This window comes from Callithrix jacchus, chromosome 1 (assembly GCF_049354715.1).
Source record: "Callithrix jacchus isolate 240 chromosome 1, calJac240_pri, whole genome shotgun sequence".
NCBI classification, from domain to species: Eukaryota; Metazoa; Chordata; class Mammalia; order Primates; family Cebidae; genus Callithrix; species Callithrix jacchus.
In genome coordinates this window covers 195,682,671-195,707,796 of record NC_133502.1, presented here as the reverse complement: position 1 = coordinate 195,707,796, position 25,126 = coordinate 195,682,671, and the positions used below count along the sequence as shown (strand labels likewise).

Here is a 25,126-nt window from a genome sequence, read left to right as displayed (position 1 = left end):
GTAATCCCAGCATTTTGGGAGGCCGAGGCGGGTGGATCACGAGGTCAAGAAATCGAGACCATCCTGGTCAACATGGTGAAACCCCATCTCTACTAAAAATACAAAAAATTAGCTGGGCATGGTAGCACATGCCTGTAATCCCAGCTACTCAGGAGGCTGAGGCAGGAGAACTGCTTGAACCCGGGAGGTAGTGGTTGCAGTGAGCCGAGATGGCACCATTGCACTCCAGCTTGGGTAACAAGAGCCAAACTCTGTCTCAAAAAAAAAAAAAAAACAAAACTTCTTAGACAATACAAGCAGTAAGATTGCTTTATGTGTATTATGTTGAATTATTTTTATGTGTACAATCTTATGTTGTACTTTATAATAATTTTTATTTGCTCTTCTCTTTAATCCTTTCCTGCCTTCTCCTAGATTGATCAAATGTTTCTGCTTTTCCTTCACTTCCCCCCAATTCTTGTTATGAATGTCACGATTTCCTACTGTGGTTTCACATAAGTCTTTCATTTGTATAACGGACTTAACAAGCAAAAAGCATCAGAAGCTTTTATCATTTTCGTTAATAACTGAAAAATCTTAATATCCTTTAACCTCATAACTCCTTTTCTGTGTGTTACATTCAATATTTTAGGTCCTGTTATAATATACCCTATAAATTAGCCATTTATGAAATCAAGGGTTTTTTTAATACTCCGTTGTTACTAATCAGCATTGCTTCTTGCATTTCATTCTCACTTAACTGTTCAATTTCCTTCTTCCTAAAATACAGTCTTTTGGGTAGTTCTCTCAGTTAGGGTCTGGTGAATCTGTTAATGTATATACTGTATATAACTGTTTGTATTTCACTGTCACCCTTGATAAGTTAGCTGGGTATCAAATTCTAGCCTGACAGCTATTTTTAAGCATTTTAAAGATACTTCATAGTACTCTGGTTTCCACTCTTGCTGAAGGTGATTTTTATTGTTTGTAAATATTTGTTCCTCTAGTTGCTTTTAAATTTTCTTATGCTTGTCTGAAGTTTCACTATAACATTTCTAAGTGTGAACTATTATTGATCTTTGCTCAAATCCTTTTATTCTTCAGTCTGAGGATTCAGAATCTCAGACTTTCTCTTTGAATATTGCTTCACCCCACGACACCCCCATCATATCTTATCTACTACTGAAACTTCTATTTGATATTGAACAAATCTTATTTTGCCTTATATTTTTCTAAACATTTTTTTCATATCTTCCATATCTTTATGACTCTCCACTGCATTTGGGAATTTTGCAAACATATGTTCCAGTTAACAATTTGTTTTTTTATGTCTAACCTTCTCTTTAACCCTTCCACTGATTTTTCTTCATTTCAATTATATTCATGTTTGTTAGATATTCAAATACAAATTGACCTTTATATTCGACATTCTTATGGCCTTTATTCCTTTTTGTATCTTTTATTATTTTAATATGTTTTTACATAAAATGCCTGCAACCATTTCATCTTTTGGAAGTTGTGTGTCTAATCCTAATGTCTTAAAGTCTGGCCTCTCACTCATAATGACTTGCTTCCTCATAACAAGAAAAAGACTTTTTTTTTTTGAGATGGAGTTTCACTCTTGTTACCCAGGCTGGAGTACAGTGGCACAATCTCAGCTCACCGCAACCTCTGCTTCCTGGGTTCAGGCAATTTTCCTGCCTCAGCCTCCCGAGTAGCTGGAACTACAGGCACATGCCACCACGCCCAGCTAATTTTTGTATTTTCAGTAGAGATGGGGTTTCACCATGTTGGCCAGGATGGTCTCGATCTCTTGACCTCATGATCCACCCACATCGGCCTCCCAAAGTGCTGGGATTACAGACTTGAGCCACCTCACCCAGCCAAGAAAGACTTCTAATTCACTGTTCGGAATTACTTCCTTGTCTCCATGAACAACAGGGCTAACTATATGAAACGAAACCATTTTGTAGCTATTCAGTATTACCTTCTGAACACATTATTTCCTTGTTCAGATTCTTAGGATTAAGTGTCATACAAAATGTTTCACATAAGAAGAACTGGTCTCTTTTTGCACACTGCTGTTCTTAAGCAGAAAGAAATTTTAAAAATAGAAACCTCTGGCCGGCCATGGTGGCCCATGCCTGTGATCCCAGCACTTTGAGAGGCCAAGGCGGGTGGATCACTTGAGGTCAGGAGTTCAAGACCAGTCTGGCCAACATGGTGAAACCATGTCACTACTAAAAATACAAAAAATTATCCAGGTGTATTGGCGGGCACCTGTAATCCCAGCTACACAGGAGGCTGAATCAAGAGAATTGCTTGAACCTGGGAGGTGGAGGTGAAGGTTGCAGTGAGCCAAGATCATGCCACTGCACTCCACCCTGGGAAACAGAGCAAGACTCCATCTCAAAAAAAATTAATTAAAAATAAATAAATAGAACCTCTCAGGGTACTGCATAAACATTTTGATGGTCATGATATATTAAATATAATTTGATTTGTGATGACTCTAAATTGTCAATATAAAGATCACTTGCTATCTTTTGTATTCATAAGCAAGGGTTTTAGGGCCACAATGAAGTTAACTCTTAGGGGGTCAAGACATTTATAAAAGTTTGATGGGCTGGGCGCGGTGGCTCACGCCTGTAATCCCAGCACTTTGGGAGGCTGAGGCGGGTGGATCACGAGGTCAAGAGATCGAGACCATCCTGGTCAACAAGATGAAACCCCGTCTCTACTAAAAATACAAAAAATTAGCTGGGCATGGTGGCGCGTGCCTGTAATCCCAGCTACTCAGGAGGCTGAGGCAGGATAATTGCCTGAACCCAGGAGGCGGAGGTAGAGGCGAGCTGAGAACGCGCCATTGCACTCCAGCCTGGGTAACAAGAGTGAAACTCCGTCTCAAAAAAAAAAAAAGTTTGATGAAGCAACTTCAACCACCACAAGACTAATCGCAATTTCTAGATCCAAATGAGGAATCCCTGCCTAATAATAAGAAAACAGAGACCAAATTATCTGTAAAGAATCAGAAATGCTTTCAGGTAAAGTTATTGGAATTAAGTGATTGTGCTGAACTGAAGCAAATTAAGAAAATTATAGAACCAGATGCAAAAAACACAGGTGGCTTACCATTCATTCCTAGTCAACTCTACATCAATAACTGTTCCTGGACGTGGATTTTCAAAACGGCTTCCACATTTAAGAAAAAATCTAGTGTTTATTCGTTTCTTCACCACAATGAAAGCTAGAGCAAAACTTTAAACAATTAGGGTAAGTGTCAATGTTTACTCAGTCTTATCACAGAAGCGTAAGCGTATTAAAATATCTATTTTACATTCAGGACCCGTTAAGAAGAATGGACAGCAACCCTCCTTACACCCTGATTTTACTGTCTAAGCTCCATGTGCCCGATTAAAGCAGTAAATGAGGAGGTATTTATTCATAGCCACCCACATCCCAGGGGAAGGGTCCCTTCCTCCCAAATTGAGAACCATTCTTAACATTGCTGCTGGGCAGCGGGCCCTCATAAAACAGGAGTTTTACAAAAGTGGAATTCTGTAGGTTTACTAAGTCTTAGGGCTGGAGATCCCCTTCAGCTGACGACACAGGATAAAATAAGGATAAGAGTCTACTACTGGCAGACTACATTCATGGATTTCTTCTTTTTTTGAGACACAGCCTCACTCTGTCCCCCAGGCTGGAGTATAGTGATACAATCTCAGTTCACTGCAATCTCCGTCTCCTGGGTTCAAGCGATTCTCATGGCTCAGCCTCCCAAGTAGCTGGAATTACAGGCACAAGCCACCACACACAGCTAATTTTTGTATTTTTATTAGTACAGATAGATGGGTTGTTGCTACGTTGGCCAGGCTGGTCTCAAACTCCTGACCTCAAGTGATCCGCCCACCTCGGCCTCCCAAAGTGTTGGGATTACAGGTATGAGCCACTGTGCCCAGCAATTCATGGATTTCTATGGCGATCTGAAGATAACAAGCCCTCCCACAGCAAGACTTGAAAGAAAATGGGAAGAAAAAGATTCACTGGGGCTTTGCAGTGGAAGCAGCCTGCTACTGCCAGGATCCAATTCTGCTTTGCATTCTGACTTGGGTGTAAAATGCAAAAATCAAAGCAGAAGGGTCTTTTTTCCCTCCCCACCCATCCACAGAAGCCACTATTTATATCAAGCACCTACCCTCATCACATATTGTATCGGTGTTTTCCCCAAAAAACATCTGGTTTCAAAGACTGAAATGTAGGGCTAAAATACACACCGTACCATTTTTTTGGGGGGAGACATGGTCTCACTGTGTCACCCAGCTTCGAGTGCAGGGCTCCTAGGCTCAAGTGACCTGCCCACCTCAGCTTTCTGAGTAGCTAGGACTGCAGACATACACCACCATGCTTGGCTAATTTTGCTTTTTGAGACAGTCTTGCTGTGTCGCCAGGCTGGAGTGCAGTGGCGTGATCTCGGTTCACTGCAATCTCCACCTTCTGGGTTCAAGCAATTCTCCTGCCTCAGCCTCCTGAGCAGCTGGGACTACAGGTGCGCACCACCACACCCAGCTAATTTTTATATTTTTTAGTAGAGATGGGGTTTCACCATGTTGGCCAGGATGGTCTCAAGCTCTTGACCTTGTGATCCAACCGCCTTGGCCTCCCAAAGTGTTGGGATTACAGGCATGAGCCACCACGCCCAGCCTTCTTTTTGTTTTTTTTTGTAGAGATAGGGTCTCACTATGTTGCCCAAGCTGGTCTTCAACTCCTGGGCTCAAGTGATCTGCCCACCTTGACCCCCAGAGTGCTGGGATTACAGGTGTGAGTCACTACACATTACAATTAATACAAACCTACTTGTTAGGAGAGATGGTTTTTAAGTAGGTTGACATCTGTTTTGCTTCCTGGTCAAGCAATGCTTGAAGCTGACCATCTCCCACTCCATCTCGATACACAATAATAGAACGTGGCATTGATGATTCGTTTTCACACCAGACATCCAGGGCAGCTGAGAGGGAAATCACAAACTTGTTTAAATAAACCGTAACTTGAAACAAACTAGCCTTTGCTGCTTTTGACAGATTCTAGGTCCATCTTTCAACACTGCAGCTTTCAGGGCATACTACTTTAAGTCCTATCTATTCCAGGGTTCCTCAGCAACAGCGCTATGGAAGTTTTGATCCAGAGAATGATTTGTGGTGGAGGCGGGGTTCAACCCAGGCATGGGAGGATGTTTAGCAGCATCTTTGTCCTCTACCCACTAGACTAAATTCCGGTAGCACCTCCACCCCAGCTGTGATACCAAAAATGAAAGGTTCAGTCATTACCAAGTGTCCTCTGGAGGCGACAGATCACTGGGGGAGAGCTACAAGACACTGACCTTTCAAGCAGGTGTGCAGCTCATTCACAAGCTCTTCTCCTGTGGCCTGGATGACACACTGAGAGTACCACCTGGTCACAGAAAAAAATAAACCACCAGTTTGGAAAACAAGATTCTTAAAGTCTCATTTTGAGTCTGCATTAATCTATGAGCCAAAAAAAAAAATATATATATATATATTACTCTCTGTACTTGGAGACATTTTAGCATCAATTCCTATTTCCACAGAGATAATAAATATTGGTCTCTTTTGATGCCGTAGGCATTTCAGGAAATTGAGTACATATAGTGAAACAGAATGGAAGCATTTAGTCACATTACTACAAATTAATCACACCTTATTGTACAAGACAACTAGTTTCGCCTACGAGGGGAATGCAATGAAATGAAAGTCCTGTGCTCCCGATGGTTCCTGCTTCGGGATCAATACCCTGAACAGTGGCTCGTACGTGTTCCTCGTCACTGAGGAACGGGTTTGCCTTGGAATGGTGGTGGCTGTTGCGACAACTTCAACATACCCAGTAAAATTGTATGTTGCCTCAGGTTTCTATCCCGTTACTGCAGAGTAATCCCATCTGACCACCTGACATATTGTGATGAATTTGTCTGTCTTCTCACTAGGATTTAATCCACAGGGTATGGCCAGGCACCTTAGCTCCACTTGTTCACTGCCACAGTGTCAGCATCTGAACATGGTGACCACTCAGAGTCTGTTAACAGCTCCAGTGATGATCTGGCTTGTAATGATGGTCTCTGCTTTCTTTCTTGAGACAGAGTTTCGCTCGTGTTACCCAGGCTGGAGTGCAATGGCGCGATCCCGGCTCACCGCAACCTCCGCCTCCTGGGTTCAGGGGTCTCTGCTTTCTTGGGTTTGGAGTAAACAACTGTAATATTTACTTAGCTATTTGTGTTTCTCTCTGTTCAAGGTATCGGCTATTTTCGTAATTGTTTGGAAGTTTTTCCTCTCCTCGATTGGAAAGATTATATTTTACACTATTAAAATAAGTTTATTACTTGAAAAAAGCATCTAACTCAAAGTATAATTTTCCCCATGATTGCAACATTATTTTCAAACAAAAAGTTGAGCAAAAACAGTGTTATCACATTGAAACAGCGTATGACTGGGAAAAAGTCATCATCTACAGAAATAAATTTGGTCTTAAAGAGATTTCTGAATTGTACCCAGGGGCCACAATCATTATTAAACACAGAGGTGATTTACAATGGTCACACATCGAGTAACGTGCAAAGGACTGCAAACTTATTTCAAGGTGCAGTGTGGTTTCTACTGAGAACAGAAAATAGAGGGGCCCTGGGAGCAAAGGAGAGCACAGGATTTAGACACGCATCTCCTTTCGCGAGTACATCATGTGCAAGTATATGAAGACGAGATTCTGTACTTACAGATCTCTGGCCACTAATTATGTTTCAGTGTCTCTTTACCCATGCACATCTGAAATATTTCACTATGTGTTAATGATCTCCATTAAAGACATTTACCCATCAGAGCGATGGTAGGCAGAATTCTACCTGTTCTAATCCCTGGAGCCTGTGATTATAGCAGGATCCCACCCCTGTGATTATGTTATATGCTATACGGCTCAGTTGGCTTCATGATGACAGTTTTCCAAATGGGTCATTTGTAATCACATGAGCTCCTCTAAAAGCAGGAATGTTTTTTCTGGCTGATGGCAGAAGTCAGTTTCAAAACAGAGTAAGGGCTCAATGTGCGCTGGCTGGCTGGAAGATGGAGAAGGGTTTGCTATGGGAGAGAAGCCAGGACTGGCCTGCAGCTGAAAGCCGATGACAACAAAACAGGGACCTCTGTCATCCAACCACAAAGAAACGGATTCAGCCACAACGACATGAGCTTGGAAGAGGAGGGCTGCCAAGCCTCCAGATGATAATGTGGATTGGCTGACACCTTAATTTATGCCTTGTAAGGTCCTGAGAGTTATACACTACCACATGTCTGATCAGAAGAACTGTGCAGATGGGCGTTGTCAGAAACTGCCACATTTGTGGTATGTGAGGCAGCAATAGAAAATAACGTGGAGCCAGCCAACCATGCAAAACTTTCTGGGAACGTAACTTTGCCAGAAAAATCCGGAGAACACGTGACTAATAACTCATCTGTCAAACTCCCAACCTCTTAACAAATAGTAATTAGGCTCGTCTCTTCTGCTTGGTCCACGAACAGCTACCAACCAAACAACGTCTGCCAGAGCTTACTTACTTGGTTAACTCGGCATTCGTACTTGCCACAAATCCCGCTATGGATTTTTGTCGATTAACAATATCATGGAAACAATCGATGCCAATGAACATTGTTCTTTGTACCTTGAGTTAGAATGTGAGCAAAATTTCAGCATTAACAATTAAGAGAGAACCTCACGTTTTATCAGCTCTAAGTTAAACAGTCAATGAAATATAACATACATTTGTCTCCACCTTCCAGAGAGCTCCTCCCATCTTGCAATTCATCTGCTGGGCAATCTTGGTGACGATAGTCTTTGCCTGGACCTTCTCGATGGTCTTTTTCACCACACATTGGCTTGGAATTGGGAATGTGGTACACAGGTATTTTTTTATGTGGTCATATCTGTATTTGTCATCATCGGGCAGGATACAAATCACCTTGAAAACCAGCACACATGGTATTTCTTAAGATACAGCAGTGATACAGGAAAGAAAAACCATCTGGAGCAAGCAACTTAGGTGGAAGACGGACAAGCTAGAGTCAATTTATTAGGAAAATATTTGAGTCCAAGAGGGTGAAGTGTCTAGAGCCATGTTATTAATTATAACAGTTATATCAGTTTATAATATATTTATATTAGAAAATTATAGTTATAATTATTAGTTACATTAAACAATTAGAAGGGCGAATGTGTGGAAGAAACAAAATAACATTATAAACTATAACATTAATTTGCTCTAAGTGTTTAAATCATAGTGTTATAAATTTGCTTAATGTTATAAATTATTATAAATGACAGCAATTGCTGCAAGAGGCGATTTGGCAATATACATCAACTGCTTAAGCCTGCCATATCACTGCCATCCGACTGTTCAGTTTCCAGGAACTTATCACCATGTTGACAAGGATGGATTAAAATCAGGCTGAAGGATACAATGGTCAGGACAGTCACTATTTATGAGACTATCACAAAGAGGAGAAACGGGGGAAAAAAACCACTTAAGGCAGGGCCTTGGTAAAATTCTTTTAAACAACCTGAAAAATCAAGCTGCAGCTGCACAGATAAGGGAGCAAGGCCCAGCACAGAAATGCCTTTGTTCTCTGTGCAATCTGCAGGCTCCAGGAGAAAGTTTCCTCCCCTTCTATGGACAGGTACACACTGTGGGCTCCATGGGCACTTGCACAAGGGGGAGGTTTGGCTGAGACATGCCTGTAGCTGCACAGATAAGGGAGCAAGGCCCAGCACAGAAATGCCTTTGTTCTCTGTAATCTGCAGGCTCCAGGAAAGTTTCCTCCCCTTCTATGGACAGGTACACACTATGGGCTCCATGGGCACTTGCACAAGGGGGAGGCTTGGCTGAGACATGCCTGCAGCTGCACAGATGAGGACAGTTGCACAGACAGCAATACAGGGAAATTTCTTATAAAAGCTTTTGTGTTCAATGGTAAAGTGGCAGCCCTCTCAGGCCCCCTCTCTGCTGCAGAGAGCTTTCCTCTTTTGCTCCAACCTTACCCTTGGTGTCCACACTACTAAATTTTCTTGGCCATGAAACAAAGAGCTCAGATAACACCTCGCACGATGAGACAGCTTCATCAGGATGTGTAAGGCACTCGCCGAGCGGTTTCCTTGGCAAAGTGAATACTTTCAGCAACCCACTCAGATGAGTAGTAGTGTTCCCATTTTACTGCTGAGTAAGCAAACTCAGGAGTTACGGAAATTGCCTGAGTTCCACGGTTTCAAATACTGGGTTGGATCTCCAGTAGGAAAGAAAGCAGTTAGGAAGACCGGCTACTAATGGGGCTATTCCTGACTTTCTTGGGAAAATAATGATTAAGCATCATCATGTTAGAAATAATTTAAGTACATTTTTGGCAGACATCTTTTATCAGATTAAGGACATTCTTTTCTTATTCTAGACTGTTTTTCTTCCTTTCACATGAAAGGATGCAGATTTTCAAATGCATTGTCTACATTGAGAAGTATTTGTCCCATAGTTCAGACTAAATCATTTGCATTTTTTCTAAAGGTGACCTATTTCAAATTTTCAAATGACTGCCACATAGCTTTTGGTGGTTCAGTATTTCATTAATCGCTAGTGAATCTATGCTAATGAATTATACTTGTTTCTATTTTTTTAGCCTTAGTCATTTTCAGTCTGACAATATCAAATTTTCATATTTTCAAAGGACCGGCTTTTAATGTTTTGGTTTACAGATGAGTGGTGAGATTAGAACTATGCGTACAGATTAGAAAACGGCGTTATCCCTCAATATTAATTTTCTTAACTGGATAACATGTTAAGAGTATGTCTCTGTTTTTAAAATACGCATTGACATATTTAGAGATTAATGGAGCAGCATATCACACATACATACGCATACATAGTAACTACATGAATTACAATCATATGCATATGGTAGAGAAAAACTACGATTATACAAATGTGGTAAAAAAGGGTATTTGTATTATTTTTCTAATTCTTCCTATAAGTCTGAAATTACACTAAAATATAAAATTAAAGGGAATAAAAGTTTCTAAATATGTAGAAAAAAAATAAATGGAAGGTTTAGATTGGATTCATGCATAATTTTTTTGAGATGGAGTCTTGCTCTGTCGCCCAAGCTGGAGTGCAGTGGCATGATCTTGCAACCTCCACCTCCCGGATTCAAGGGATTCTCCTGCCTCAGCCTCCTGAGCAGTTGCGAGTATAGGTGTGTGCCACCACATCTGGCTAATTTTCTGTATTTTTAGTAGAGACGGGGTTTTACCATTTAATCGAGATGGTCTCGATCTCCTGACCTCATGATCCACCAGGCTTGGCCTCCCAAAGTGCTGGGATTACAGGCGTAAACCACCATGCCCGGCCGCATAATAATTTTAAACAGAACATTTGTAAGATTTTCTGTTTAAAATTATGAGGACGGTGTCCCCAACTGGCATTTTTATTGCAAATGTCTGATGTTCAGAAATGAGTGATTAATATTAAATGCAAAGAGACTATTTTTTATTCTCGTAGCCTTAATACTAGATCTGTTTCACTTCCTGTAAAGAAAGCTGTAACCTGAATATACTTTTGTGGCAGGCCAGTTTTCACTAACGCAGGCCTCCATCACAACTCTTCAGTACTGAGTGGTTAAGTTAAATATTAAAAGCTAAAAAAGCCAGTGCCCTTAGACAAAGGCTGGAATGTAGCAAAAGCTCACCATGAGTTTTGCCTAGGCCTTTCCTGGGCCTCAAAGCATGACAAAATAATGAATGAATTCTTAACAGGACCCATTTAGGATTAGACAAGTTTTACTGGGAGTCTGAAAAAACTCCCCAGGTCTCTCCACAAACAGGTTTATTGGAGGTCTGCAGGAACTCCCCAAACCTCCATAATTTATCAGGAGACAAGATAAGGGTAATCACCCCAGCACCTGGGCCCATTTAGATTAAGTACATTTACTAAGACTCCAGAGGAAGGTCTTCAGAACTCAGATCTCAGTTGTAGATGAAAAGTTAATCACTTATGTCTTTAGACAAATGCACACTTAAGCATAGACATGTAGCTTAGAAGGTTTTCTAAGCCCTGAAAAATTTTGTAATTTTGAGTTGGTCTGGGGACAATTTCCAGGCCTCCTCCTTAGAACTAGTTACATAAATAAAAACTCCCTTCCACTCCAGTTCATCTGCATCTCATTATTGTGCAGCAGGAAACAGCAGCCCCACCCTCAGTTTGGTCTGGGAACACTTTCATTTCCTCTATTTCTGCCTTACAGATTCCAACTCACATTTATAGGATTTTAATTCTTTTTTGTGTGTGGGATGGAGCTTTGCTCTTGTCGCCCAGGCTGGAGTTCAGTGGCACAGTCTTGACTCACTGCAACCTCCGCCTCCCAGGTTCAAGCGATTCTCCTGCCTCAGCCTCCCAAGTAGCAGGGACTACAGGCATGCACTACCATACCCGGCTGCTTTTGTGTTTTTGAGTAAAGACAGGGTTTCGCCATGTTGGCCAGGCTTGTTTCGAACTCCTGACCTCAAATGATCCACCTGCTTCAGCCTCCTAAAGTGCTGGAATTATACAGGTGTGAGCCACTGCACCTGGCAGGATTTTAATTCTTTGTTATTCATATACACGTGTTTCCTCATCTTGACTCATTTAAAATACTGATCTGCAGCTGGGCACAGTGGCGCATGCCTATAATCCAGCACTTTGGGAGGCCGAGGCAGGTGGATCACGAGGTCAAGAGATTGAGACCATCCTGGTCAACAAGATGAAACCCCGTCGCTACTAAAAACACAAAAAATTAGCTGGGCATGGTGGCGCATGCCTGTAATCCCAGCTACTCGGGAGGCTGAGGCAGGAGAATTGCCTGAACCCAGGAGGCGGAGGTTGCGGTGAGCCGAGATCGCGCCATTGCACTCCAGCCTGGGTAACAAGAGCTAAACTCCTCCTCAAAAAAAAAAAATAATAAATAAAATAAAATACTGATCTGCAAGCCGTCTGTGCCTGCCATAAAGAAAACACATCCCCAAACATCAAGTACTTGTGAATGTCTGGTAGTGTTATTACACCAGTCATATTTGTGAAGGTCACATTTTAAGTACAACCTAAATATGTGGCCTGCTATCTTTTTATTACATCAGCCTACTATATTACACAGCCTTGTTCTGCTCCTGCCTGATGCCAGTCTTTGAAATCCGAGTCACATGAATCTTGATTCCGACTTACATACAGAATCCCATTCTATTGCTGGTCTATGGAGATTTCCATCTGCACTTTTAAAATTTTATAAGTGGTTGTTAGTCCCTATTTCATGGATCATTTCCAACTATTTGGGCCACACAAGATTGTGGCTATGCTTCCCCCATGCCATCTGACATAATGTCTTAAAATATTTAAGGGAATATCTTGAGAAAGAAATTGTTCCAAAAAGCCAATATAGGATGATTAAATGAATAAAAGTGGGACAAGTTCCTCTTCAAGCAGTAAAAGACCTTTGAAGAAAGCCCCACATTGAAAAAGGTAACCTTGAGCTTTTCAGGCAGATGCCAAGCGAGCAAGAAAATTCCTGTTATGAAAATAAGCTGGGGTCGGGCACGGTGGCTCAAGCCTGTAATCCCAGCACTGTGGGAGGCCGAGGCGGGTGGATCACGAGGTCAAGAGATCAAGACCATCCTGGTCAAAATGGTGAAACCCCGTCTCTACTAAAAATACAAAAAATTAGCTGGGCATGGTGGCGCGTGCCTGTAATCCCAGCTACTTAGGAGGCTGAGGCGGAAGAATTGCCTGAACCCAGGAGGCGGAGGTTGTAGTGAGCCGAGATCGCGCCATTGCACTCCAGCCTGGGTAACAAGAGCGAAACTCCGTCTCAATAAAAAAAAAAAAAAAGAAAAAAGAAAAAAAAGTAAGCTGGAATTCAAACAGCTGCCAAAGTCCCTTTACTCTGATTCTAATCCTAGAATGGGATGATGCTTTGCTGGTTCCCAGTGGGGCCTTCTCTTACCCTAGAGGGGGCTAGGAAAAAGAATAATACAGTACTCAAGTAACAAGAAGCGAGAAATAAAAAGTCCAACAGGACTTCAAAACAAAGACATTAGATTTCAGAATGTGTATGGCTCAGATAAGGTGTTACATAAAGCCTAGGCTTTATGTAAAACACAATAGGAAAACATCTTCTGGCTTCATGGTCAAGAAACAGACACCTCTAGCCCTCAAGATGATCCTGGGGGAAGAAAGAAAATGAACTAGGGTAAAGAACCCAAGAAAGAACAAATTTGCTTTAGTAATTCAGATACAACATAATGACAAGTTGGTCTAAGATGCTGGATAGAAGAAACGAAAGAATAGGCTCCTAGAAAAATAACAGACAAGTACCCGGCGCGGTGGCTCACGCCTGTAATCTAGCACTGTGGGAGGCTGAGGCAGGCTAATCACTCGAAGTCAGGAGTTTGAGACCAGCCTGGCCAACATGGTGAAACCCCGTCTCTACTAAAAATACAAAAATTAGCTGAGCATGGTGGCAGGTGCCTGTAATCCCAGCTACTCGGAAGGCTGAGGCAGGAGAATTGTTTGAACGGGGAGGTAGGTTACAATGAGCTGAGATCACACCACTGCACTCCAGCCAGAGCTGTGGAGCAAGACTCCATCCCCCACCCCCACCAAAAAAAAAGAAAGAAAAATACCAGGCAAGGAGAGTAACACAGGCTAGAAGAATGTGATCACAGACTTGGCAGGTTATACCTGGGGATAAATGTAATGAATGTGGCGATTATTAATATCCATTACCACTTTACATTTATGTGGTGGTTTTTTTTTTTTTTTTTGAGATGGAATCTTGCTCTGTCGCCCAGTCTACAGTGCAGTGGAGCAATTTTGGTTCACTGCAAGCTCTGCCTCCTGGGTTCAAGCGATTCTCCTGCCTCAGCGTCCTGAGGAGGTAGATTACCGGTGCCTGCCACCACGCCTGGCTAATTTTTCTATTTTTAGTAGAGATGGGGTTTCCCCATCTTGGCCAGCCTGGTCTCAAACTCCTGACCTCATGATCCACCCGCCTTGGCTTCCCAAAGTCCTGAGATTACAGGCGTGAGCCACTGCACGCAGGCTATATGGTGTGTTTTTTCAAGTTAGCAGATTTTAAAAGTAATTACACAACTTCAAGCGTGAGAAAATTAGCATACGATTGTGATATTCAGGAATAGCTAAGGCATGCAAGTGTGTATTCCACTGTATTATGCAGGTTAATCTGCTTTCGTTGGCAAGTTCAGGAAACCAACGACAACATTTTGAATTCTAAAATACTTATTAAAATGAGAACAATAACTAAAGACTGTGCATGTATCAACTAGACACTTACCATCTGCAGTGCTGATCTAGTATATTTCCGTAATATGTTTGTATAGGAGTCAGCATGTCCAGCTACTTCAATCCTAGAAAATATAGCATCCATATTGAAAAGGTACTGACCAGTGAAACATGATAAACATTTAACACAGCAAACTAAATACAAAATAAGACTTGATAAAATGCCAAGATATGCATTTCAGTAGCAAGTATGTTTAAAAGAAAAAAGGGATGAGTTCGTGTCCTTTGTAGGGACATGGATGAATCTGGAGAACATCACTCTCAGCAAACTGACACAAGAACAGAAAATGAAATACCGCATGTTCTCACTCATAGGCGGGTGATGAACAATGAGAACACATGGACAAAGGGACGGGAGCACCACACACTGGGGTCTATTGGGGGACTAGGGGAGGGACAGTGGGGGTGGGGAGTTGGGGAGGGATAGCCTGGGGAGAAATGCCAGATATAGGTGAAGGGGAGGAAGGCAGCAAATCACACTGCCAAGTGTGTACCTATGCAACTATCTTGCATGTTCTGCACATGTACCCCAAAACCTAAAATGCAATAAAATAATAATAATAATAATAATTTTAAAAAAAAGAAAAAAGGACAGCAGACTTTCAGTTTCCGATTCTACTTGTAAGGAGCTTTGAAGTCACTATACTGTGCTAACAGCAAGTCAAAAGCTAAACAGATTGAAACAAATGAACAGCTCTCTGAGGATTTTCAAGATGTGAGGACACACAGGGCAAATCACTGCCTCCAGTATTGGTGAGACAAATGGGCAAAAACAAGGAGTCCTCGCCAGCCGGAGCAAAGACTCTGGAAACTTCCCAGGGAAACAGTTCCCGGGTCAGGTGACTTGAACTGTAACTGATGAGTGACTGCAGCCTCGGCATGGACAACTGTGAGGGCTCAAAACTCCAGGTATTCCCAGTCATAGGAGGGTCCCCACAATTTTGAGAGTTTTACCTCTAGGAGCTTGATGAGGTTCTCACAGTAAATACCAGAGGAAAATTGTTTAGTGTTTCCAGCAGGAGGAGGGAAAAAAACGATTTTAAGATATGTCAGAGCCCTGTGTTCCTAACAGGGCCTGCCCTCAGGAGAAGCTAGTTAACCAGAACCTAACCTTTAAAAAAAAAAACAAAAAAACACTTAAGTTCAGGTGTACACATGCAGATTTGTTATACAGGTAAACTTGTGCCCTGACGGTTCGTTGTACAGATGATTTTATCATCCAAGTACTAAGTGAGAGATGCCAAGGCTGAGAAGACTACATACTGTATGATTCTAACTAGATCATATTCTACTTTTTATTTTATTTTTTATTTTTATTTATTAGTTTTTGAGACAGAGACTCTGTCGCCCAGGCTGGAGTGCAGTGGTGCGATCTCAGCTCACTGCGACCTCCGCCTCCTGGGTTCAAACGATTCTCCTGCCTCAGCCTCCTGGGTAGCTAGGATTACAGGCATGTGCCACCACACCTGGCTAATTTTTTGTATTTTTAGTAGAGACAGGGTTTCACTGTGTTAACCAGGCTGGTCTCGATCTCCTGACCTCGTGATCCACCCACCTTGGCCTCCCAAAGTGTTGGGATTACAGGCATCAATCAGCCAACACACCCCCCCCCCTTTTTTTTTTTGTGAGACAAGTCCCGCTCTGTTGCCAGGCTGGAGTGCAGTGGCACCATCTCAGCTCACTGCAACCTCCAACTCCCAGGTTCAAGCGATTCTCTTGCCTCAGCCTCCTGAGTAGCTGGGATTACAGGCGACTGCCACCATGCCTGGCTAATTTTTTTGTATTTTTTAGTAGAGATGGGGTTTTGCCATGTTGGCCAGGCTGGTCTCGAACATGGGGTTTTGCCATGGTGGCCAGGTGACCTCAGGTGATCCACCCACCTCGGCCTCCCAAAGTGCTGGGATTACAGGTATGAGCCATTGCGCCTAGCCTAGATGACGTTCTAAAAAGGCAAAACCATGGAGACAGTTGATTAAAAAAAATAGCGGTCCTCAGAGGCTGTGGTGCAGCAGGAGGTAGTGGTAGGAAGGGATAATTAAGTGAAGCACAGAAGACTCTTAGGGCAGCGAAAAATACTCTGCACAAACCAATGGTGGATACCTGTCATATACATTTAGCCAAACCAGTAGAACAAACAACTTCAAGAGTGAACCCTACTGTGAACTATGGATTTTGGATGATGATATTTCAATGTAGGCTCATCAGTTGCAACAAATGTACCACATTGGTAGGGGATGTTGACGGGGGAGGCTGTGCATTATTGGTGGCAGGATATATATGAGAAGTCTCTCTAACTTCTTAATTTTGCTGTAAACCTAAAACTGCTCTAGAACACTTTTTAAGTTCCATTTTTAGGAACTTGACTGAGAATTCTTAGTATTCTCCCATCCATTCACATCAAGTTCTTAATTCTCATACGTTCTTCAACATGTATCTTAATAGCCACAAACCATATATCACAAAGTCTGTTTTAATATTTGTTGGCCGGGTGCGGTGGCTCACGCCTGTAATCCCAGCACTTTGGGAGGCCGAGGCGGGTGGATCACGAGGTCAAGAGATCGAGACCATCCTGGTCAACATGGTGAAACCCTGTCTCTACTGAAAATACAAAAAATTAGCTGGGCATGGTGGCGCATGCCTGTAATCCCAGCTACTCAGGAGGCTGAGGCAGGAGAATTGCCTGAACCCAGGAGGCGGAGGTTGTGGGGACCCGAGATCACACCATTGCACTCCAGCCTGGGTAACAAGACCGAACTCCGTCTCAAAAGAAAAAATTTGTTGACTAAAGATTAGATTTTCTTTTGGGTATATACCCAAAAGAAAATCTAATCTTTAGTCAACAAATTTTTTCTTTTGAGACAAATGTGGGTGAAGGGGAGAAGGAAAGAAAAGCACACTGCCATGTGTGTTCCTACGCAACTGTCTTGCATGCTCTGCTCATGTACCCCAAAACCTAAAATCCAATAAAAAATTAAAAAAAAAAAAGAAAAAGATTAGATTTTACAGACTTTTAAGGTTTTGATACAGTGACCAATTCCTACAATTTAAATTTTCATTATTATACTTTAAGACTGTTAACCAGTTTTCAAATTGGAAGTAGTTTCTGCTCCACTTACATATGTGCTGGTCTCATCGTTATGCCCATGGGGGCTGTGACATGATATAGATAATCCTTTAAGATCATGGCTTCTCTAAAACATTCATTGTTATAGAGCAGGAGCCAACTATGTAGTGGCACTGGACTAAGTAAGGGGACTTCTCTTACTTCTCTTGCCCACTCTCCATTTGCATTGGCTCGAACCTGGAAAAGAATGATAAGACATGGTATAAAACTTTAAAGATCAACCTGAGATCCTGTACACTGTAAATCTGTGCTATCTCCTTTTGAAATGTTACAATTATCAACTTGAATGGCCAATTTAGGTGTTTTTTTTTTTCTCATTAAGACATAGGTTAATAGGACTGAAATTCCTAGGTGTTAAAATTTTTAATTGAGAGGCCATTGCAGGGGGCAGTGAGGGCGGGATGGCTCCAGAGCTTTAGGTTCCTATGTAGCTATGTAGGCAAAGCAAACCCCAACGTCAACAGTAAAACAAAGCTAAAGACTTTACCAATCAGAAACTACCAACTACCAACTAGGGTCCTTCCACTCTGATAGATCAGATGCATTGTGTCCTGTTTCGCATCAGCCTATAAAGTTCACCGCTCACACTGCTGTAGCAGAGCTCTCTGAACCACTTCCGATTCTGAGTGCTGCACAATTCATGAATTAGTCTTTGTGCAAACAAACTTTTGGTTTGAAGTTTCTTTTGGAGCTGTTCAATGCTGTTGGAGTCAGACTGGCTCTTCATACGGTTCTATAACAGCACATGCTTCCTAAAAATTTAGTCTTTTGGTGGGAACTTTATTCCAGGAAGGAATGACCCTTAAAATTTATTTACCAGGCTGGGCATGGGGCTCATGCCTGTAATCCCAGCACTTTGGGAGGCTGAGGCGGGTGGACCACAAGGTCAGGAGATTGAGACCATCCTGGCCAAGAATGGTGAAACCCTATCTCTACTAAAAATACAAAACTTAGCTGGGTGTGGTGGTGCGGGCCTATAATCTCAGCTACTTGAAAGGCTGAGGCAGGAGAATGGCTTGAAACTGGGAGGCAGAGGTTGCAGTGAGCCGAGATCGCACCACTGCACTCCAGCTTGACAACAAAGCAAGACTCCATCTCAAAAAAATTAACCAAGGATAGAGCAAGATGGCCAAATAGAGTTCCAGTAACCATCCCTACAATAGGAAGACTAAGTTTGACAACTATCTGTATACACAGGGAGCAACTTCATAGGAACCAAACATCAGGTAAACACGCAGTATCTGGTTTTTACTTCATATTGCTGAAAGAGGCACTAAAGGTAGGAAAAACAGTCTTCAGTTGCTGACGTCACCCTTCTCCCACCGCTGCATGGTGGGGAGAACCTGTGCACTTGGGAGAGGGAAAGCACAGTTGCTACTGTGAGGCTTTGCATTAAAATCAACACTGTCCTGTCACAGCACAAAGCGCAACAGGGCCGTACTCAGCGGATACCTGCTGATAGGGGGAATATTTGATTCTGGCCCTAGCCAGAAGGGAATTGCCCATCCCAGTGGTCAGAGTTCGAGTTCTGGGAAGCCTCACCATTATGGGCTGGAGTGCTCTGTGGTCCTAAGTGAACCTGAGAAACAGTCTAGGCCACAAAGACTGCAATTCCTAGGCAAGTCCTAATGCTGATCTAGTTCAGAGCGGGTAGACTGAGGGTGGAGGGGTAGGGGACAGGATCTATGGAGACACCAGCCAGGGTAGCGAGAGAGTGCTTGCATCACCCCTCCCCCAACCCAAGGCAGCACAGCTCAAAGCTCCAATAGAGACCCCTTCTTTCTGCTGAAGGAGAAAAGAGGGGAGAGTAAAGATTTTGTCTTGTAACCTTGGATACCAGCTCAGCTACAGTAGGATAGGACAACAGTCAGGATTGCGAGGCCCCCATTCTGGGCCCTAGCTCTTGGTTGATGTTTGTAGACATACTCTGGGCCAGAAGGGAAACCTGCTGCTTTGAAGGGAAGGACCCAGTCCAGGCAGGATTCATCAGCTAATGACTAAAGAGCCCTTGGACCCTGAAGAACCAGCAATAATACCAGGTAGTATGTTGAGGACCTTGGGTAGACTCAGGCGTGCTGGCTTCAGGCGAGAACCAGCATATTTCCAGCTGTTGTGGCTCCGGGGAGAGACTTCTGCTTGAGAAAAGTAGAGGGAAAAGTAAAGGAGACTTCGTCTTGCACCTTAGGTACCAGCTCAGCCACAGTGGGGTAGAGCACCAAGCAGGCTTTTGGGATCCCCAATCCCAGGTCTTGGCTCATGATGGCATTTCTGGACCTTCCTTGGGCCAAAGTGGAGCACGCTGCCCTGAAGGGTGATTCCTAGGCCTGGCAGCATTCACTGCAAGCTGACTGAAGAGCCCATGGACCTTAACAGAACACTGGCAGTAGCCTAGCAACACTCCCTATGGGCCTGTGGTGGTGGTGGAGGGTCCTCTATGTGTAGAAAGAGAAGGGGGCCAGGTGCGGTGGCCCATGCCTGGAATCCCAGGACTTTGGGAGGCCGAAGCAGGTGGATCACTTGAGGTCAGGAGGCTCAACAGAGAGAGACAGAAAGTAAGTGAAGAAGAGTCTCTGCCTGGTAATCCAGAGTCTTCTGGATCATATCAAGACCACCAAGGTGTTATCACTATGAATCTGTGAGAACCATAGCATCACTGTGCTTGGGATGTCCCCTGATGCCGATATGACTTAGATCACAATACCCAAGTCCTTTTGAATACCTGGACAGCCTTCCCAAGGAAGATGAATACAAACAAGACCGGATGGCAAAGACAACAGTGAAAAACCTCACTTTCAACGCCCAAACACTGATGAACTTCCCCAAGCATCAAGACCATCCAGGAAAACATGAACCTCAGCAAATGAACTAAATAAGGCACCAGGAGCCAATCCTGGAGAAACAGATATGTGACCTTTCAGACCATTCAAAACAGCTTTTTTGAGGAAGCTCAAAGAAATTCAAGATAACAGAAAGAATTCAGAATTCTAGCAGATAAATTCTACAAAGAGATTGAAATAATTAGAAAGATTTGGGTAGAAGTTGTGGAGTTGAAACATAAAACTGACATATTGAAAAATACATCAGAGTCTCTTAAGGGCAAAATTAAATCAAGCAGAAGAAAAAGTTACTGAGCTCCAAGACAGGCTATTTGAAAATACGGAGTCAGAGGAGACAAAAGAAAACAAAGAAGCATGTCTACAAAATCTAGAAAATAGCCTCAAAAGGGCAAAGAAGTCTGAGTGTCACTGTCCTTATAGACGAGGTACACAAAGAAATAATGGTAGAAAGTTCACATGGTAAAAAGAGAAGAGAACTTCCCAAACCTAGAGAAAGATATCAATGTCTAAGTATAAAGCGGTTACAGCAGATTTAACCCAAAGACAACTACTTCAAGGCAATCGATAGTCACATTCCCAAAGGTCAAAGATAAAGAAAGGATCCTAACAGCGTCAAGAGAAGAACTACATAGAATGGAGCTCCAATACATCTGGCAGCAGACTTTTCTGTGGAAACCATACAGCCCAGGAGAGAATAGCATGACATATTTAAAGTGCTGAAGGAAAAAAAAAAAGTAACATACCCAATGTATGTATACATAGACCTAGAATAATATACCAAGTAAAAATATCCTTCAAACATGAAGGAGAAAGACTTTTCCAGACAAACAAAATCTGAGGGATTTCCTCAACACTAGTTCTGCCCTACAAGAAATGCTGAAAGGGGTACTTCAATCAGAAAAAAAGAAAAAGACATTAAGGAGCAATAAGAATTCATGTGAAGGTACAAAACTCACTGGTAATAGTGCACAGAAAAATAGTGCACAGAAAAACAACATTATAACACTAACTGTGGTATATAAACTACTCTTTTTTTTTTTTTGAGACGGAGTTTCGCTCTTGTTACCCAGGCTGGAGTGCAATGGCGCGATCTCGGCTCACCGCAACCTCCGCCTCTTGGGTTCAGGCAATTCTCCTGCCTCAGCCTCCTGAGTAGCTGGGATTACAGGCACGCGCCACCATGCCCAGCTAATTGTTTGTATTTTTTTTTTTTTTTTTTTTTTTTTAGTAGAGACGGGGTTTCACCATCTTGACCAGGATGGTCTCGATCTCTTGACCTCCTGATCCACCTGCCTCGGCCTCCTAAAGTGCTGGGATTGCAGGCTTGAGCCACCATGCCTGGCCTTAAACTACTCTTAAGTAGAAATACTAAAAGGTCAACCAATCAAAAGTAGCAACAAAAATGTTAAGACACAGACTATACAATAAGATATAAATAGAAACAAGTTAAAAAACAAACACAAACACACAAACAAGTCTCAAATTTAAGAAAATCAAGATTATATCAAGTACTTTCTCAGACCATAGTAGAGAACGACTGGAAATCAGTTCCAAAAGGAACACCCAAAACCATGCAAATATGTGGAAATCAGATAACCTGCTCCTAAATGATCACTGGGTCAACAATGAAATCAGGATGGAAATTAAGTTATTTGAACTGAATAACAACAGTGACACAACCCATCAAAACCTCTGGAATACAGCAAAAGCAACACTAAGAGAAAAGCTCATAGCATTAAATGCCTACATCAAAAAGTCTGAAAGAGCACAAATAGACAATCTAAGGTTACACCCTCAAGGAACGAGAAACAAGAAGAAACCAAACCCAGCAGAGGAAAAGAAACGGGAAGTATCAGAAGAGTAGCACTAAATGAAATTGAAAACAAACAAACAAAAAAAAACACCCCAATAGATAAATGAAACAAAAAGCCGATTCTTTTGAAAGATAAATAAAATTGAGAGACCATTAGCAGGATTGAGAAAAGAGAGAAGATCTGAAAAAGCTCAACTGGAAATGAAACTGGAGATATTAAAACTGATACCACAGAAATCATTCGAGGCTACTATAAACACCTTTACACAAACTAGAAAACCTAGAGGAGATGGATAAATTCCTGGAACCGGAAACATGCAACCCCCCTAGATGAAACCAAGAAGAAATAGAAATTCTGAACAGGCCAGTAACAAGCAGTGAAATTGACATGGCAATATAACAATGCCACCAGAAACAGTCCAGGACCAGCTGGATTCACAGCTGAATTTTATCAGACACTCAAAGAAGAATTGATACCAATCCTACTGAAACTATTCCAAAAGACAGAGAAAAAAGGAATCCTCCCTAAGTCATTCTGCGAAGGCAGTATCACCCTAATACCAAAACCAGGAAAGAACAGAAAAAAGCAAACTACAGATCAATATCCCTGATGAACATAGATGTAAAAATTCTCAACAAAATACTAGCTAACTGAATCAAAATCATATAAAAAAGATAATCCACCATGATTAAGTGGGCTTCATACCAGGGATAATTTAAAATATGCAGATCAATAAATGTAGTATACCACATAAGCAGGATAAAAAACAAAAATCACATCATCTCAATAGATGCAGAAAAAGCATTTGACAAAATTCCGCATCCCTTTATACTTAAAAACCTCAGCAAAACTGGCATAGAAGGGATATACCTTAAGGTAATAAAACCTGCATATGACAAACCCGCAGCTAAAATTATACTACTGAACAGGAAAAAGTTGAAAGCATTCCCCCTGAGAACTGGAACAAGACACTGATGCCCTCTTTCACCACTTCTGCTAAACATAGTACTGGAAGTCCTAGCCAGAGCGATCAGACAAGAGAAAGAAATAAAGGACGTCCGGATCAGTACAGAGGAAGTCAAACTGTCACTGTTTGCAGATATGATCGTATACCTAGAAAACATTAAAGACTCATCCAACAAAGCTCCTAGATCTGAGAAGTTAATTTAGTGAAATTTCAGGCTACAAAATTAATGTACACAAATCAGTGGCACCGCTATACAACAGCAACCAACCTGAGAATCAAATCAAGAACTCAACCCCGTTTACAATAGCTGCACACACACACAAAAATGGAACACACCTAACTAAGGAGGTGAAAGACCTCTATAAGGAAAACTACAGCAAATTGCTGGAAGAAATTACAGATGACACAAACAAATGAAAACACATCCCATGCTCACGGACGGGTAGAATCAATATTGTGAAAATGATCATACTGCCAAAAGCAATCTACAAATTCAATGCAATTCTCATCAAAACAACATCATCATTCTTCATAGAACTAGAAAAAAATCCTGTAATTCATATGGAACCAAAAAAGAGCCCGCATAGCCAAAGCAAGACTAAGCAAAAACAAATCTGGAGGCATCGCATTACCTGACTTCAAACTGTACAAGGGTATAGTCACCCAAACGTGGTACTGGTATAAAAACAGGCACACAGACCAACGGGACAGAGAATCCAGAAATAAAGCCAAATACTTGGCGCTAACTGAGCTTTGACAAAGCAAACAAAAAGTGGGAAAGACACCGTAATTCAACAAATGGTGCTGGAATAATTGACAAGCCACATGTAGCAGAAAGAAACCGGATCTCATCTCTCATCTTATACAAACATCAACTCAAGATGGATCAAAGACTTAAATCTAAGACCTGAAACCGTAAGAATTCTAGAAGATGACATCAGAAAAACCCTCTAGACATTGGCTTAGGCAAAGACTTCATGAACAAGAACCGCAAAGCAAATGCAACACAAAGATAAATCGATGGGCCTTAAACTAAAAAACTTCTAAACAGCAAAAGAAATAATCAGCAGAGTAAAACAGACGACCCACAGAGTGGGAGAAAATATTCGCCAACTATGCATATGACAAAGGACTGATACCCAGAATCTACAAAAAAAACTGAAACAGCAAGAAAGAAAACAAATAATCCCATCAAAAGGTAGGGAGAGGGCCAGGTGCAGTGGCTCACACCTGTAATCTCAGCACTTTGGGAGGCTGAGGCGGGTGGATCACGAGGTCGAGAGTTCGAGACCATCCTGGTCAACATGATGAAACCCCACCTCTACTAAAAATACAGAAAAATTAGCTGGACATGGTGGCGTGTGCCTGTAATCCCAGCTACTCAGGAGGCTGAGGCAGGAGAATTGCCTGAACCCAGGAGGTGGAGGTTGTGGTGAGCCGAGATCGCGCCATTGCACTCCAGCCTGGGTAACAAGAGCGAAACTCCATCTCAAAAAAAAAAAAAGTAGGGAGAGGACATGAATAGACAATTCTCAAAAGAGGTACAAATGGCCAACAAACATGAAAAAATGTTCAACATTAATCATGACCAGGGAAATGCAAATTAAAACCATGGTACAATATCACCTTACTCCTGCAACAACGGCCGTGATCAAAAAATAGACATTAGCATGGATGTAGCAAAAGAAGAACACTTTTATACTGCTGGTGGGAGTGGAGAGATTTCTTAAAGGACTCAAAGATCTACCATCTGATCTAGCCATCCCACTACTAATTATCTACCCAGAGGAAAATAAGTATATGAGAAAGATACTTGCACATACAAGTTTATAGCAGCACAGTTACAGAACTATCCCAAATGTCCAGTCAATGAGTAGATAAAGAAAATGTGGTGTAGATTCATACCATGGAATACTACTCAGCCATGAAAAGGGTTTGCAGCAACCTGGATGGAGCTGGAGACCATTATTCTAAATGAAGTAA

General features: G+C 42.1%; 1 protein-coding gene across 1 annotated transcript in view; it reads right to left on the bottom strand.

Moving 5' to 3' along the window:
- Nucleotides 1-25,126, bottom strand: part of PIWIL3 (piwi like RNA-mediated gene silencing 3) — a 60,193-nt gene that overhangs the window by 12,345 nt on the left and 22,722 nt on the right. The window contains exons 12-18 of the mRNA XM_035267762.3: nt 17,518-17,702; nt 14,394-14,466; nt 7,796-7,993; nt 7,593-7,696; nt 5,357-5,427; nt 4,834-4,984; nt 3,112-3,237 (exon numbers count right to left, since the gene is read on the bottom strand). Coding sequence (XP_035123653.3) covers nt 3,112-3,237; nt 4,834-4,984; nt 5,357-5,427; nt 7,593-7,696; nt 7,796-7,993; nt 14,394-14,466; nt 17,518-17,702 — 908 coding nt within the window. The remainder of the gene's footprint in view (nt 1-3,111; nt 3,238-4,833; nt 4,985-5,356; nt 5,428-7,592; nt 7,697-7,795; nt 7,994-14,393; nt 14,467-17,517; nt 17,703-25,126) is intronic.